The 18943-nt window shown below is 49.0% G+C and overlaps 1 protein-coding gene across 1 annotated transcript in view; it reads left to right on the forward strand.

Annotated features, from left to right (window-relative positions):
* The window catches only part of Satl1 (spermidine/spermine N1-acetyl transferase like 1), a 35107-nt gene extending 17389 nt beyond the window's left edge, over positions 1-17718 (forward strand). Inside the window, exons 5-8 of the mRNA XM_075958511.1 lie at positions 15507-15587; positions 15975-16076; positions 16740-16780; positions 17548-17718. Coding sequence (XP_075814626.1) covers positions 15507-15587; positions 15975-16076; positions 16740-16780; positions 17548-17718 — 395 coding nt within the window. The remainder of the gene's footprint in view (positions 1-15506; positions 15588-15974; positions 16077-16739; positions 16781-17547) is intronic.
* The last annotated feature ends 1225 nt before the right edge of the window (positions 17719-18943 follow it).

The raw sequence follows: 18943 nt of genomic DNA on the forward strand, positions 1-18943 counted from the left end.
ACACTCCCTGCCACACTCCTGCCACACTCCCTGCCACACTCCTGCCACACTCCTGCCACACTCCTGCCACACTCCTGCCACACTCCTGCCACACTCCTGTCACACTCCCTGCCACACTCCTGCCACACTCCCTGCCACATTCCCTGCCCCACTCCTGCCACACTCCCTGCCACACTCCCTGCCACACTCCTGCCACACTCCCTGCCACACTCCTGCCACACTCCCTGCCACACTCCTGCCACACTCCCTGCCACACTCCTGCCACACTCCTGCCACACTCCTGCCACACTCCCTGCCACACTCCCTGCCACACTCCCTGCCACACTCCCTGCCACACTCCTGCCACACTCCTGCCACACTGCCTGCCACACTGCCTGCCACACTCCTGCCACACTGCCTGCCACACTCCTGCCACACTCCTGCCACACTCCTGCCACACTCCTGCCACACTCCCTGCCACACTCCTGCCACACTCCTGCCACACTCCTGCCACACTCCCTGCCACACTCCCTGCCACACTCCTGCCACACTCCCTGCCACACTCCTGCCACACTCCCTGCCACACTCCTGCCACACTCCCTGCCACACTCCCTGCCACACTCCTGCCACACTCCCTGCCACACTCCTGCCACACTCCCTGCCACACTCCTGCCACACTCCCTGCCACACTCCCTGCCACACTCCTGCCACACTCCTGCCACACTCCCTGCCACACTCCTGCCACACTCCCTGCCACACTCCTGCCACACTCCTGCCACACTCCTGCCACACTCCTGCCACACTCCTGCCACACTCCCTGCCACACTCCCTGCCACACTCCTGCCACACTCCCTGCCACACTCCCTGCCACACTCCCTGCCACACTCCTGCCACACTCCCTGCCACACTCCTGCCACACTCCCTGCCACACTCCCTGCCACACTCCTGCCACACTCCTGCCACACTCCCTGCCACACTCCCTGCCACACTCCTGCCACACTGCCTGCCACACTCCTGCCACACTCCTGCCACACTCCTGCCACACTCCCTGCCACACTCCTGCCACACTCCTGCCACACTCCTGCCACACTCCTGCCACACTCCTGCCACACTCCTGCCACACTCCTGCCACACTCCCTGCCACACTCCCTGCCACACTCCCTGCCACACTCCTGCCACACTCCTGCCACACTCCCTGCCACACTCCCTGCCACACTCCTGCCACACTCCCTGCCACACTCCTGCCACACTCCTGCCACACTCCTGCCACACTCCTGCCACACTCCCTGCCACACTCCCTGCCACACTCCCTGCCACACTCCTGCCACACTCCTGCCACACTCCCTGCCACACTCCTGCCACACTCCTGCCACACTCCTGCCACACTCCCTGCCACACTCCCTGCCACACTCCCTGCCACACTCCTGCCACACTCCCTGCCACACTCCTGCCACACTCCTGCCACACTCCCTGCCACACTCCTGCCACACTCCCTGCCACACTCCCTGCCACACTCCTGCCACACTCCCTGCCACACTCCTGCCACACTCCTGCCACACTCCTGCCACACTCCTGCCACACTCCCTGCCACACTCCCTGCCACACTCCTGCCACACTCCCTGCCACACTCCTGCCACACTCCCTGCCACACTCCTGCCACACTCCCTGCCACACTCCTGCCACACTCCCTGCCACACTCCTGCCACACTCCTGCCACACTCCTGCCACACTCCCTGCCACACTCCCTGCCACACTCCCTGCCACACTCCCTGCCACACTCCCTGCCACACTCCCTGCCACACTCCTGCCACACTGCCTGCCACACTCCTGCCACACTCCTGCCACACTCCTGCCACACTCCTGCCACACTCCCTGCCACACTCCTGCCACACTCCTGCCACACTCCTGCCACACTCCTGCCACACTCCTGCCACACTCCCTGCCACACTCCCTGCCACACTCCTGCCACACTCCCTGCCACACTCCTGCCACACTCCCTGCCACACTCCCTGCCACACTCCTGCCACACTCCCTGCCACACTCCTGCCACACTCCCTGCCACACTCCTGCCACACTCCCTGCCACACTCCCTGCCACACTCCTGCCACACTCCCTGCCACACTCCTGCCACACTCCTGCCACACTCCTGCCACACTCCTGCCACACTCCCTGCCACACTCCTGCCACACTCCTGCCACACTCCTGCCACACTCCTGCCACACTCCTGCCACACTCCCTGCCACACTCCCTGCCACACTCCTGCCACACTCCCTGCCACACTCCCTGCCACACTCCCTGCCACACTCCTGCCACACTCCCTGCCACACTCCTGCCACACTCCCTGCCACACTCCCTGCCACACTCCTGCCACACTCCTGCCACACTCCCTGCCACACTCCCTGCCACACTCCTGCCACACTGCCTGCCACACTCCTGCCACACTCCTGCCACACTCCTGCCACACTCCTGCCACACTCCCTGCCACACTCCTGCCACACTCCTGCCACACTCCTGCCACACTCCTGCCACACTCCTGCCACACTCCTGCCACACTCCTGCCACACTCCCTGCCACACTCCCTTCCACACTCCCTGCCACACTCCTGCCACACTCCTGCCACACTCCCTGCCACACTCCCTGCCACACTCCTGCCACACTCCCTGCCACACTCCTGCCACACTCCTGCCACACTCCTGCCACACTCCTGCCACACTCCCTGCCACACTCCCTGCCACACTCCCTGCCACACTCCTGCCACACTCCTGCCACACTCCCTGCCACACTCCTGCCACACTCCTGCCACACTCCTGCCACACTCCCTGCCACACTCCCTGCCACACTCCCTGCCACACTCCTGCCACACTCCCTGCCACACTCCTGCCACACTCCTGCCACACTCCCTGCCACACTCCTGCCACACTCCCTGCCACACTCCCTGCCACACTCCTGCCACACTCCTGCCACACTCCTGCCACACTCCCTGCCACACTCCTGCCACACTCCCTGCCACACTCCCTGCCACACTCCTGCCACATTCCCTGCCACACTCCCTGCCACACTCCCTGCCACACTCCCTGCCACACTCCTGCCACACTCCTGCCACACTCCTGCCACACTCCTGCCACACTCCCTGCCACACTCCCTGCCACACTCCTGCCACACTCCTGCCACACTCCTGCCACACTCCTGCCACACTCCCTGCCACACTCCTGCCACACTCCCTGCCACACTCCTGCCACACTCCCTGCCACACTCCTGCCACACTCCCTGCCACACTCCTGCCACACTCCTGCCACACTCCTGCCACACTCCTGCCACACTCCCTGCCACACTCCTGCCACACTCCCTGCCACACTCCTGCCACACTCCCTGCCACACTCCTGCCACACTCCCTTCCACACTCCCTGCCACACTCCTGCCACACTCCCTGCCACACTCCTGCCACACTCCCTGCCACACTCCTGCCACACTCCCTGCCACATCCTGCCACACTCCCTGCCACACTCCTGCCACACTCCTGCCACACTCCCTGCCACACTCCTGCCACACTCCCTGCCACACTCCTGCCACACTCCCTGCCACACTCCTGCCACACTCCTGCCACACTCCCTGCCACACTCCTGCCACACTCCCTGCCACACTCCTGCCACACTCCCTGCCACACTCCTGCCACACTCCTGCCACACTCCCTGCCACACTCCCTGCCACACTCCCTGCCACACTCCTGCCACACTCCTGCCACACTGCCTGCCACACTCCTGCCACACTCCTGCCACACTCCCTGCCACACTCCTGCCACACTCCCTGCCACACTCCTGCCACACTCCCTGCCACACTCCTGCCACACTCCCTGCCACACTCCTGCCACACTCCCTGCCACACTCCTGCCACACTCCCTGCCACACTCCTGCCACACTCCTGCCACACTCCTGCCACACTCCTGCCACTTCCTGCCACACTCCTGCCACACTCCTGCCACACTCCCTGCCACACTCCCTGCCACACTCCTGCCACACTCCTGCCACACTCCTGCCACACTCCCTGCCACACTCCCTGCCACACTCCTGCCACACTCCTGCCACACTCCCTGCCACACTCCCTGCCATTCTCTTGCCACTCATTGCTATACTCCTGCCACACTCCCTGCCACACTCCTGCCACACTCCTGCTACACTCCTGCCACACTCCCTGCCACACTCCCTGCCATTCTCTTGCCACTCATTGCTATACTCCTGCCACACTCCCTGCCACACTCCTGCCACACTCCCTGCCACACTCCTGCCACACTCCTGCCACACTCCTGCCACACTCCCTGCCACACTCCCTGCCATTCTCTTGCCACTCATTGCTATACTCCTGCCACACTCCCTGCCACACTCCTGCCACACTCCCTGCCACACTCCTGCCACACTCCTGCCACACTCCTGCCACACTCCCTGCCACACTCCCTGCCATTCTCTTGCCACTCATTGCTATACTCCTGCCACACTCCCTGCCACACTCCTGCCACACTCCCTGCCACACTCCTGCCACACTCCTGCCACACTCCTGCCACACTCCCTGCCACACTCCCTGCCATTCTCTTGCCACTCATTGCTATACTCCTGCCACGTCCCCTGCCATGATCTTGCCATGCTCCCTGCACTCACCTGCCATGTTCCCTGCCATGCTCTTGCCATATTCCTGCAATGCTATTGCCACGCTACCTGCCACACTCCTTGCCACGCTCCTGCCCTGCTCTTGCCACATTCTTGCCATGCATTCACTATACTCCTGCCATGCTCCCTGCTGCTCTCTTGCCATACTTCTTGCCACACTCTTTGCCACGTTTTTGCAATGTTCCGGCCATGCTATTGCCACACTCTTGCCATGCTCCTGCCATGATCTTGCCACACTCCCTTCCACACACTAGCTATAGTCCTGCCACAGTCCAATCATGCTCCCTGCCATGCTCTTGCCACATTCTTGCCACACTCCCTGCCATGCTCATGACCATGTTCCATGCCATGCTCCATGGCACACACTAGGTAAAGTCCTGCCACGCTCCCACCACGCTCTTGCTATACTCCTGCAATGCTCCTTACTACATTTCCTGCCACCTTCCCTGCCACGTGATCGCCGTGCTCCCGTCACACTCCTTTTCATGATTTTTTTAAGGGGATCTTAAAAGAGATTTATTTTTGAGAAAATTATGATTGAACAACTTTGACAATTTTAAAAATGAATGAAAGGCTAACTGAAAGCTGCTTACTGAATATTAAAAATAATAATCTCAGTATGGGTTTAAAGAACTATTTTTACATCAGGCAAAATGAAGAACGAATAGATAAGACATGCTAGTTTCATGCTGCTGAGTCTACCTTCAATATATGTTATTTCCCTCCACTTTATTTTTTCATATATGAGTAATTTTTTATTAAAAATTTCTGCCTCCTCCCTGCCTCCTTCCCCCCCCCCCACTCCCCACCCCCCACTCCCCTTCCTTTCCCCTTCAGTCCAAAGAGCAGTCAGGGTTCCCTGCCCTGTGGGAAGTCCAAGGTCCTCCCCCTTCCATCCAGGTCTAGGAAGGTGAGCATCCAAACAGGCTAGGCTCCCACAAAGCCAGTACATGCAGTAGGATCAAAACCCAATGCCATTTTCCTTGGCTTCTCAGCAGCCTTCATTGTCGGCTATGTTCAGAGAGTCCAGTTTTATCCCATGTTTTTCAGTCACAGTCCAGCCGGCCTTGGTGAGCTCTCAATAGATCAGCCCCACCGTCTCAGTGGGTGGGTGCACCCCTCGCGGTCCTGACTTCCTTGCTCATGTCCTCCCTCCTTCTGCTCCTCATTTGGACCTTGGGAGCTCAGTCCAGTGCTCCAGTGTGGGTCTCTGTCTCTATCTCCATCCATTGCCAGATGAAGGTTCTATGGTGATATGCAAGATATTCATTAGTATGGCTATAGGATCGGGCCATTTCAGGCTCTTTCTCCTCTGCTGCTCAAGGACCTGGCTGTGGACATCTCTCTGGACCCCTGGTAACACCTATAGAGTCAAGACTCTTGCCAACCCTAAAATGGCTGCCTAAATTAAGATATATACTTCCCTGCTCCCATATCCACCCTTCCTTTATCCCAAACATCTTTCCCCAAACTCTCCCCATCCTCCCCTTCTCACTTTTCTCTCCCCATCTCCCCTCTCCCCCATCCTTCCCCACCCCTAAGTTCCCAAATTTTGAACAGCAATCTTGTCTACTTCCAATATCCAGGAGGATATGTTTTTCTTTGGGTTCACTTTCTTATTTAGCTTCTCTAGGATCACGAATTATAGGCTCAATGTCCTTTATTTATGGCTAGAAATCAGTTATAAGTGAGTACATGCCATGTTCATCTTTTTGAGTCTGGGTTACCTCACTCAGGATAGTGTTTTCTATTTCCATCCATTTGCATGCAAAATTCAAGATGTCATTGTTTTTTTTGCCACTGAGTAGTACTCTAATGTGTATATATTCCAAACTTTCTTCATCCATTCTTCCATTGAAGGGCTTCTAGGTTGTTTCCATGTTCTGGATATTATAAATAATGCTGCTATGAACATAGTTGAACAAATACATTTGTAGGATGATAGGGCATCTCTTGCATATATTCCAAAGAGTGGTATTGCTGGGTCCTGGGATAGGCTGATCCGGAATTTCCTGAGAAACCGCCACACTGATTTCCAAAGTGGTTGCACAAGTTTGCATTCCCAAAAGCAATGGATGAGTGTACCCCTTTCTCCACAACCTCTCCAGCAAAGGCTATCATTGGTGTTTTTGATTTTAGCCATTCTGACAGGTGTAAGATGGTATCTTAAAGTTGTCTTGATTTGCTTTTCCCTGATCGCTAAGGAAGTTGAGCATGATCTTAAGTGTCCTTTGGCCATTTAAACTTCTTCTGTTGAGAATTCTCTGTTCAGTTCATTGCCCCATTTTTTTTTAGAGGGTTAATATTTTACTTGGTTTATGTGGTAAAAAAGATACATTTTAAAATAATATCCTTTTTGCATTAAAATTTCTGTAGGAGAATTTTGGAAGACAATATGACTAGAATACAATTAAGATTTAGATTTACCCTATCGACATGTATCTCCTGTAATTTTTTAAACAATCATCAATTTTTTTTGCTTTAGCTGTTAATTTTTTTTGCAACTATTTAAATTATTGTCACCATATAAGGTTTTGTTTAAATGCATTATTAAATTAGGTGTTATTCCAACAGCTGGTGGAAGACTGGAAATATCTCTTAACAGTCTTTGAAAGTCATTAACAGTCCACAATCAGTCTCTCCTAATTTGTGCCTTCTATGTTTTAATTTTTTTTTATAAATAAAATATATCTTTTTTTATTGATAAAAGGAGGATAAAGAAAAGAAAAAAAAACAAATTTCCACCTCCTCCCACCAGCCTCCCATTTCCCTCCCCCTCCTCCCACTCTTCTCCCCCTCCTCCCACTCTTCTCCCCCTCCTCCCACCCCTCTCCCCTTCCCCCCACTCTTCTCCCCCTCCCTTTCCAGTCCAAAGAGCTGTCAGGGTTCCCTGCCCTGTGGTAAGTCCTAGGTCCTCCCCCCTCCATCCATATCTAGGAAGGTGAACATCCAGACTGGCTAGGCTCCCACCAAGCCAGCACATTGTGTAGGATCAAAACCGCATGCCAATGTCCTTGGCGTCTCATCAGCCCTCATTGTTCGCCATGTTCCGAGAGTCCAGTTTTATCCCATGCTTTTACTGGTAACAGTCCAGCTGGCCTTGGTGAGCTCCCAGTAGATCATCTCCACTGTCTCAGTGGGTGGGTGCACCCCTCGTGGTCCCGACTTCTTTGCTCATGTTCTCACTCCTTCTGCTCCTCATTGGGACCTTGGGAGCTCAGTCCAGTGCTCCAGTGTGGGTCTCTGTCTCTATCTCCATCCATCGCCAGATGCGAGTTCTAGGATGATATGCAATATATTCGTCAGTATTGCTCTAGGGTAGGGTCATTTCAGGTTCCCTATCCTCAGCTGCCCAGGGAACTAACTGGGGACCTCAGCTTGGGCACCTGGGAGCCCCTCTAGAGTCAAGTCTCCTGCCCACCCTAAAGTGGGTCCCTTAACTAAGAATTGTGGTTCCGTGCTCCCCTATCCAACCTTCCTTTATCCCGATCCTCCTGTTACCCCAAGTCCCCCCTCCTTCCCTTCTACCTTTTCTCTCCCCATCTCCCCTAACCCTCATCCCACCCCACCCCCAAGATCCCACTTATCTCCCCAGCTCATTGCCCCATTTTTTAATTGGGTTAATTAGCATTTTAAAGTCTAGTTTCTTGAGTTCTTTATATATTTTGGAGATCAGACCTTTGTCTGTTGCGGGGTTGGTGAAGATCTTCTCCCAGTCAGTGGGTTGCCTTTTTGTCTAGTGATAGTATGGACCTAGAAACTTTATAGAGTTGTGGCAATAAAAATGATCTTGTCATGTTCTCTGCCATGCTCCCTGCTATTCTCTTGCCATGTTCCCTGCCACACTCTTTGCCACGTTCCCTGTCAGGCTTCTGCCATGCTCTTGCTATACTCCTGCCATGTTTTTTACCATGTTTCCTGCAACACTCTTGCCACTTTCCCTGCCATGCTCTTGCTATTCTGCCACACTCCTTACCACAATCACTGCCATGTTCCCTGCCATGCTCTTGCTATACTCCTCCAATGCTACTTACCACGTTCCCCGCCACCGTGCTTGCCATGCTCCTTGCCACGTTCCCTGTCATGCTCTTGCCATGCTTCTGCCACACTCCTTTTCACGATCTTTACACGCTCTCTGCCATGCTCCCAGCTATACTCTTGCCACATTCCCTGCCATGCTCCTTGCCACGTTCCCTTCTACTCTCTCTGCCACACTCCCACCACCCTCTTTCTATACTCCTGCCATGCTCCTTACTATGTTCCCTGCCATGCTCTTTGCCACTTTCCCTGCCATGTTCTTGGTATACTACTGCTACGGTTCTAGCCACATTCCCTACCACGTTCCCTGCCATGCACACATTCCCTGCCGTGTTCTTTGCCACATTTCTTGCCATGCTATTACCACGCTCCCACCACACTCCTTTTCACGATCTTGCCATGCTCTCTGCCACGTCCCTGCCAAGCTCTTGGTATACTCCTTCCACGTTCCTTGCCACATTCCCTGCCACATTCCCTGCCATGCTGTTTGCCACATTCCCTGCCACACACACATTCCTGCCACATTCCCTGCCATGCTGTTTGCCACATTCCTGGCCACACTCTTGCTATAATCCTGCCATGCTCCTCACCATGTTCCCTACCAAGCTCTTGATATGTTCCCTGCCACACACTTGCTATACTTCTGTTATATTCCTTACCACATTCCCTGCCGTGCTCTTTACCATGTTCCAGGCCACACTCCCGCCACCCTCTTGCTATACTCCTGCCATGCTTGTTACCACGATTCCTGCCACCTTCCCTGCCATGATTTGGTATACTCCTGCCACACTCCTTGCCGTGATCCCTGACACATTCCCTGTCACACACACACACATTCCCTACTACGTTCCCTCCCAAATTCTTGGTATACTCCTGATATGCTCCTTTCAACATTCCCTGACACACAATTAGTATGCTACTTTCATGCTCCTTGCCACGTTCCCTGGCACACTCTTTGCCATGTTCCCTGCCAAGCTCCCACCATGCTCTTGCCATACACTAGTCATGCTCCTTACCATGTTCCCTGCCATGCTTTTGCCACGTTCCATGCCACGTACTTGCTATATTACTGCCACGCTCTTTGCCATGTTTCCTGCCACAATCTTGCTATACTCCTGCCACAATCCAGACCAAATTCCCTTCCACATTCCCTGCCACGCTCTTGCTATACTCTTGCCACTCTCCATACCACTTTCCCTGCCATGGGCCCTGCCACGCTCTTGCTATACTACTGCCACGCTCCTCATCATGCTCCCTGCCACGTTTCCTGCCACACTCTTGCTATACTCTTGCCACAATTCTTACCACGTTCCCTGCCACACCCTTGCTATACTACTGCCACGCTCCTCACCACGTTCCCTGCCAGGCTCTTTCTATGCTCCTGCCACATTCTTCAAAATGTTCTCTTCCACGCTCTTGCTATACTCCTGCCGTGCTCCTTACCACGTTCCCTGCCATGCTCTGGAAACATTCCTTTTCATGATCTTGTCATGCTCTTTGCCACGTTCCCTGCCACTTTCCCTGCCATGCTCTTTGCCACGTTCCCTGCCATGCTTCCACTATATTCTTACTGTACTCTATCCACACTCCTTCCCACGTTCCCTGCCATGCTTCCACTATATTCTTACTGTACTCTATCCACACTCCTTCCCACGTTCCCTGCCATGCTTCCACTATATTCTTACTGTACTCTATCCACACTCCTTCCCACGTTCCCTGCCATGCTTCCACTATATTCTTACTGTACTCTATCCACACTCCTTCCCACGTTCCCTGCCATGCTTCCACTATATTCTTACTGTACTCTATCCACACTCCTTCCCACGTTCCCTGCCATGCTTCCACTATATTCTTACTGTACTCTATCCACACTCCTTCCCACGTTCCCTGCCATGCTTCCACTATATTCTTACTGTACTCTATCCACACTCCTTACCACGTTCCCTGCCATGCTTCCACTATATTCTTACTGTACTCTATCCACACTCCTTCCCACGTTCCCTGCCATGCTTCCACTATATTCTTACTGTACTCTATCCACACTCCTTACCACGTTCCCTGCCATGCTTCCACTATATTCTTACTGTACTCTATCCACACTCCTTCCCACGTTCCCTGCCATGCTTCCACTATATTCTTGCTGTACTCTATCCACACTCCTTCCCACGTTCCCTGCCATGCTTCCACTATATTCTTACTGTACTCTATCCACACTCCTTCCCACGTTCCCTGCCATGCTTCCACTATATTCTTACTGTACTCTATCCACACTCCTTACCACGTTCCCTGCCATGCTTCCACTATATTCTTACTGTACTCTATCCACACTCCTTCCCACGTTCCCTGCCATGCTTCCACTATATTCTTGCTATACTCTATCCACACTCCTTACCACGTTCCCTGCCATGCTTCCACTATATTCTTACTGTACTCTATCCACACTCCTTCCCACGTTCCCTGCCATGCTTCCACTATATTCTTACTGTACTCTATCCACACTCCTTACCACGTTCCCTGCCATGCTTCCACTATATTCTTGCTATACTCTATCCACACTCCTTCCCACGTTCCCTGCCATGCTTCCACTATATTCTTACTGTACTCTATCCACACTCCTTCCCACGTTCCCTGCCATGCTTCCACTATATTCTTACTGTACTCTATCCACACTCCTTACCACGTTCCCTGCCATGCTTTTGCCACATTCCATGCCACATACTTGCTATAATACTGCCATGCTCTTACTATACTGTCACACTCTGCTATGCTCTTGCCACAGTCTTGCAATACTCCTGCCTCGCTCCTGCCATGCTCCTGCCATGCTCCTGCCATGATCTTGCCATGATCTTGCCATACTCCTGCCATAATCTTGACATACTCCCAGGCACACTCTTGCCATGTTTCCTGCCATGCTCTTGGTATACCCTTGCCACATTTCCAGCCATGCTACCTGCCACGCACTAGCTATTGTCCTGCCATGCTCCCACTGTGCTCTTGCTATTCTTCTGCTACACTCCTTGCCATGCTTCCTACCATGCTCTTGCCATGATACCTGCCACTCAGCTTCCATGTCCCTGCCACTCTCTTGACACTAACTGGCCACGATCTTGCCATATTCCCTGCCATGCTCTTGCCATGTTCCCTGCCACGTTCCCTACCAAGCTCCCTGCCATGATCTTGACACGAACTGGCCACGATCTTGCCATATTCCCTGCCATGTTCTTGCCATGTTCCCTGCCACGTTCCCTACCAAGCTCCCTGCCATGATCTTGCTATGCTTCCTGCCACTAACTTGCTATAGTCCTGCCACACTCCCTGCCATGCTCTTGCCATGCCCCTGCCACAATCTTGCCATCATCTTGCCATGGCCCCCTCCATGCTCTTGCCATGTTCTCTGCCACAGTATCTTCCATGCTCCTGGTATACTCCTGCCATGCTCCTTACCACATTCCCTGCCACAGTCTTGCCACATTCCCTGTCATGCTCTTAGTATACTCCTGCCATGTTTCCTGCCACGATCTTAACACGATCTTGACATGCTCCCGGCCACACTCTTGCCATGCACTTGCTATACTCCGGCCACTTTCCCTGCCACATTCCCTGCCATGCTATTGCCACTCTCCCACCCCTCTCCTGCCATACTCTTGCCATCCTCCTGCCACACTACTGCCATGCTCCTTGCCATGCTCTTTCCATCCTCCTGCCATGTTTCTGCCACACTTCTGTCATGCTCCCTGCCATGCTCTTTCCATCCTCCTGCCATGTTTCTGCCACACTTCTGTCATGCTCCCTGCCATGCTCTTTCCGTCCTCCTGCCATGTTTCTGCCACACTTCTGTCATGCTCCCTGCCATGCTCTTTCCATCCTCCTGCCATGTTTCTGCCACACTTCTGTCATGCTCCCTGCCATGCTCTTTCCGTCCTCCTGCCATGTTTCTGCCACACTTCTGTCATGCTCCCTGCCATGCTCTTTCCATCCTCCTGCCATCCTCCTGCCACACTACTGCCATGCTCCCTGCCATGCTCTTTCCATCCTCCTGCCATCCTCCTGCCACACTTCTGTCATGCTCCCTGCCATGCTCTTTCCGTCCTCCTGCCATGTTTCTGCCACACTTCTGTCATGCTCCCTGCCATGCTCTTTCCATCCTCCTGCCATGTTTCTGCCACACTTCTGTCATGCTCCCTGCCATGCTCTTTCCATCCTCCTGCCATCCTCCTGCCACACTTCTGTCATGCTCCCTGCCATGCTCTTTCCATCCTCCTGCCATGTTTCTGCCACACTTCTGTCATGCTCCCTGCCATGCTCTTTCCATCCTCCTGCCATGTTTCTGCCACACTTCTGTCATGCTCCCTGCCATGCTCTTTCCATCCTCCTGCCATGTTTCTGCCACACTACTGCCATGCTCCCTGCCATGCTCTTTCCGTCCTCCTGCCATCCTCCTGCCACACTTCTGTCATGCTCCCTGCCATGCTCTTTCCGTCCTCCTGCCATGTTTCTGCCACACTACTGCCATGCTCCCTGCCATGCTCTTTCCGTCCTCCTGCCATCCTCCTGCCACACTTCTGTCATGCTCCCTGCCATGCTCTTTCCGTCCTCCTGCCATGTTTCTGCCACACTACTGCCATGCTCCCTGCCATGCTCTTTCCGTCCTCCTGCCATCCTCCTGCCACACTTCTGTCATGCTCCCTGCCATGCTCTTTCCGTCCTCCTGCCATGTTTCTGCCACACTTCTGTCATGCTCCCTGCCATGCTCTTTCCATCCTCCTGCCATGTTTCTGCCACACTTCTGTCATGCTCCCTGCCATGCTCTTTCCATCCTCCTGCCATCCTCCTGCCACACTTCTGTCATGCTCCTTGCCATGCTCTTTCCGTCCTCCTGCCATGTTTCTGCCACACTACTGCCATGCTCCCTGCCATGCTCTTTCCGTCCTCCTGCCATCCTCCTGCCACACTTCTGTCATGCTCCCTGCCATGCTCCTGCCACGCTGCTGCCACTTCCCATATGAAGTTGCGTACTGTTATTTCAAGGTCTGTGAAGAGTTTTGCTAGGATTTTGATGGGCATTGCATTCAATCTGTAGATTGCTTTTGGTAAAACTGCCATTTTTATTCTGTTACTTCTGCCTACCCAAGAGCATGGAAGATCTTTCCACTTTCTAGTGTCTTCTTCAATTTCTTTCTTCAAAGATTTAAAATTCTGGTCATACAAGTCTTCCACTTGTTTGGTTAAAGTTACTCCGAGATATTTTATGCTATTTGTGGCTATTGTGAAGGGTGTTATTTGTCTGATTCTTTCCCAGCCCTTTTATCATCTATTTTATACAGGAGAGCTACTGATATTTTTGAGTTAATATTGTATCCTGCTACATTACTGAAAGTGTATATGAGTTGTAGAAGTTTCTTGGTAGAATTTTTGGGATTGCTTACGTAAACTACCATATCATCAGCAAACAGTGAGAGTTTGACTTCTTTTCTGATTTGTATCCCCTTGATCTTATTTTGTGGTCTTGTTGCTCTAGCTAGGACCTCAGACACTATATTGAATAGATATGGAGAGAGTGGACAAACTTGTCTTGTTCCTGATTTCAGTGGAATCGTTAGGAGTTTCTCTCCATTTAGTTTGATGTTGGCTGTTGGCTTGCTGTATATTGCCTGCTCTATCTTCTAAGTGATTTAAATTGTTATAATTACACAATTCCTCTATCTCCTTAAGTAATATATAATTTTACAATAGTATAGCTAACCAAGCTTTCTTTTACCTACATTGACATGGAATCTTTTCTAACACTTCATTTTTTTAACCTTCTTGTTTCTTTAAATCCAAAGTATTTCTTGTAAAAATTATAACTAATTTTTTTTAGTGTATTCGGGTCTGGAAGATGGAGCTGTGAGTAAAGACCTAACTTGAGTTTGATTCCTAGGACCCACATGGTGGAAGGAAAGAACTGACTCTTGCCAGGTGTCCTCTGACTACCACCCTCTACACACACACTAAAGGCAAAAATGTAAAAAAAAGTATCCATTATGTTCAACATTGTATTTTAATGGAGTAATCTTTTTATAATTACTCAAAAGAGTCACTTCTGGATTTGTATGTCCTTTCTTTATCCTTCATTAATTTCTTTTGCACTTTGTTAATTTTCTAAAAAACATTTAGTGTATATTATTATTGTAGGTTCTTTGTATCAGGGATTATGAGACTGAGTTGAAATTTAATAAAATTCTCTCTTTCCTTCAAAACACAAAAAGAGAGGGTGGAGGGAGGGAGGGATACACACACACACACAGAGAGAGAGAGAGAGAGAGAGAGAGAGAGAGAGAGAGAGAGAGAGAGAGAGAGAATATTCCCATAGAAACACAAAACAGGAAATTAAATTCACTTAAATTCCAAGAAGTCACTTCAGTTGGTGGAGGTTGGAATAACAACAATCAGTCTCCATGTCTTCATTTCAACAATCTGAGTCGAAGTCTACTTAAAACATAAAGCCACAGTACATTACGGACAAAACAGTTATTGATCAACCAGGCTTCAATAAACTACTTCAACAAACACAAGCTGTAATCAAGCTGTAATTTCTAGATGCCTGCTATAAAACTCAAAGGGAGATAGGTAGCTAGTTGACACCACATGCATAGCTACATTTAGCCAAAATTAACAGCAGATTCTAGTCAGACTCTCCTGAAGTTGTAAAGATTGAAATACTCACTTCAGATGGTTTTTGCTACATAACTACTATGCAGCTAGAAGACATGTTCCTGCTGCTTCTTATCTTGCAGCCCATCTTTGTTTGCTTATAAACGTTGACATATTGTATGTGAATTGATATTTCAGATTTATTCAGGGATGGTTTTGGAGAAAATCCACTTTTCTACTGCCTAATTGCTGAAGCACCCAGTCAACAGACAGAATTGGGTAAATATTTTTTCTCCAGTTTAATCTAAAATATATTTTCTGTATCTGAAAGCAGAATTAACAGCTAATAAATACAAAATGTGTAAATAGTATTAAGCACAGGAGTACAATATGCAAACCTGGTATACTTTTAAATAACTGTTATGCCACTCTGCTTATAAAAGCATTAAAAATTATAAGAATGCATATCTAATCATACTTTCTTTTAAATGCTATTTTATATGAAAAGTATTTTCTACATTATAAATTTATGTACTGATAATTTGTCCAGCAACCACTTATTGCTTTAATAGTTAAAACAGCAAATAAATTTTTAAATTTTATTTGAAGACATATAAATTTTTGTGAATGAAAGCATTAGCCTTTTTGCCCCTTTCTTCTCCCCAGAAGTAAATACTATTGGATTTGCCATGTACTACTACACATATGACCCCTGGGTTGGTAAAACGCTTCACCTAGAGGATTTTTACATCAGTGAAGATTACCAAGGTAAGACTACAATCAGTAGTATTTACAAACATTTAAAAGTTTCTATGTTCCATTTTAATATAAAGACTATAGATAGGATTTTAAGATATTCAGATAACTAACTTCTATTTCATGAACTGGATCAGGATCCTAGTACAGTGAAGACTCAACTACAAGTTAGAAAGCACTTCAATAGTATTCATCGAGTAAGCTATGCTATCTCCAACTGCTATTTTTATCTGTAATAATAGATATAGTTAAGAAATATACCCCGTTCTATGAAAGCAGTGATGGCCAGCCTGGTGACATAAACCTTTTATTCCAGTATTTAGAAGATGTAGAGGAAGGTAGATCTCTGTGAATTCAAGTTCCAAGTCATCCAACAATAGATGGTGAAACCATTTCTCAAGAAGAAGAAAGAATACAAAGACAAAGATTTATTTATTCACCATGGATTTTAAGATAAAGCTAATCTCTTCTGTATTACCATTGTCGCCATGTTCCAATAAAATAAAAGATAATTTAAAGCATTCACGAGTTCAGTTCCAACACATGATATTATGTATATAGCACAATATATGGCAAGCATAAACAGAGTTTGATCTTTTATTGCTTTAAAATTAAATGACTACTTATGTGAAAAACTTCAATTTACAGCCTTATTTAACAATGTCTATTTCATAGGTCTGGGTATTGGGGGTGACATGCTGAAGAAACTAAGTCAGGTATGTATTATAGTTAGTATTAATAGTCTACATGTTATCCTTTTCTTCATCAAGCGTTCTTTAACAGGGCAAAGATTATGTAACTAATCTAACTAATTAAGTATAACACCAGGACTTGTTCATTTGGTAAAGTGCTTGCCGTGTAAACATGAGAATCTGAATTCAATTCTCAGAACCCACATAAAAAGTCAGGAGTGGTGATACACACTTTTATGTCGGCAATGGCAAGGGGAAAGGTAGAGACTTGGAACTTTTGTGCTCACTGGCTGCCACCCTAAGCTACTTAATGAAATATCAGGCCAGTTAGAGACTTTGCCTCTATCAGAAAGTGGAGAGCACCTGAGGAATAACAGCTGGAGTTGCCCTCCGTTCACCACATGCATGCACACACACGCATCCCAAACCCATATGAACATGTGCATTCACATACACAAAACATTTTTGCAAGATGCATTTCAAATATTTATTAAAGTGGATCTTCAAGTTGAAAAATCAGATTCTGTAAGTTATATTTAGGAAAATTTTATTCCTATATAATGTGCACACTATATGTGTTTTTTACCATCAAGGAGAAGTAAGCATGAAGGAGAGTAGAAAGCAATTTTACTCATAAAATAGACCCACAATGTGACTCACAATGGTATAAAAGATTCTTCTTGTCCTAAAATACCCATAGTATTTTGAATTATTATATACATATAGTATTATATATTGTAGACAATGACTATATTGTCAAATAAGGACAATATTTATTTGTTTTAAAACAGATAGCCATCAACACCCACTGCAGTGCCATGCAATTTCTTGTCGTCATTTGGAATCAGGATTCTGTTGAGTACTACAGTCGCCTAGGGGCTTTAGACCTTTCGTGTGAGGAAGGCTGGCATTTGTTCAGATTTAACATCGAGGATCTCCTGGGACTTGCAGAGGAAGAATGAAAACACCTAGTAACAACTCATCCAAAGATAGGCCTCAACATTTGAATGTCACCTTAGAAACATCGCTTTGACATCAAATGTTGTGAAATAAAGCAAGTGAGCAAAATACTCTTGTAGATATTTGGCTTTACAGATTTTTCAAGATACACTCAATTCTTCATTATCCAAACTAAACACTAAAGTCTAGTAAAAGTTCTAACAATCTAATTGATTTCATCATTCAAAAACCACTTACACTGGACTTGAAGTTTTTAGTAACTATATTTCATGAAATGTACAATGGTGTTATTTTCATATTTTAACATAATTGAAATTAAGGTAAGCACAATTCTCAAATGGAATTTTCTTAAGGATTTAGGTTTTATATGTGATGAAGTATGGGTATATGTAAATAGAAATAGGTAGGTATGAGGTTTACAATTCATTTCCTATAGTGATGCTAAGTTCTGAAGACATTACTTGTGAAAAACGCATGATTCTTTATCTTGAGCATTCAGTACCATTGCCTCTTTGCTACTGTTCCATAAGTAATTCCATCCCTGAATGATGTGGGAGTGTCATATATCAATCTGTTGATTTCACTGGTTAAGCAATAAAGAAACTGCTAGGCCCATTTGATAGGCCCACCCTTAGGTGGGTGGAGTAAACAGAACAGAAGGCTGGGAGAAAGGAGCTGAGTCAGTGAGTCGCCATGGTTCTCCCAGTCCAGGCAGATGCAGGTTAAGATCATTCCTGGTAAGCCAGCTCATGGGCTACAGCAGATTATTAGATATGGGCTAATCCAGGTGCGAGAGCTAGCCTAGAAGAGGCTAGATAGAAATGGGTCAAGCGCTGTTTAAAAGAATACAGTTTCCGTGTAATTATTTCGGGTAAAGCTAGCCGTGTGGGCGGCGGGGTGCTGGGGACGCAGCCCCGCCGCTCCTACTACAACAGAGTGGCGCCCAACGTGGGGCTTGAACCCACGACCCTGAGATTAAGAGTCTCATGCTCTACCAACTGAGCTAGCCTGGCAGGTGGCCGGGGTGCTGGGAACGCAGCCCCGCCGCTCTTATTTCAACACCTGAACATCTAGAGCTCTTTGGTTATAGTTAGAGAAGATATCACATTCAACACTTTTATTTGTATATGTTTCCATCCTTCCTGGTACAGTTGCTTTATAAAGCTCCAAGTATTTTGGGATTATGTAACCATCTAGAACTATCATAAATGGGTGAGTTCCTGATAT

This window comes from Microtus pennsylvanicus, chromosome X (genome assembly GCF_037038515.1).
Source record: "Microtus pennsylvanicus isolate mMicPen1 chromosome X, mMicPen1.hap1, whole genome shotgun sequence".
NCBI classification, from domain to species: Eukaryota; Metazoa; Chordata; class Mammalia; order Rodentia; family Cricetidae; genus Microtus; species Microtus pennsylvanicus.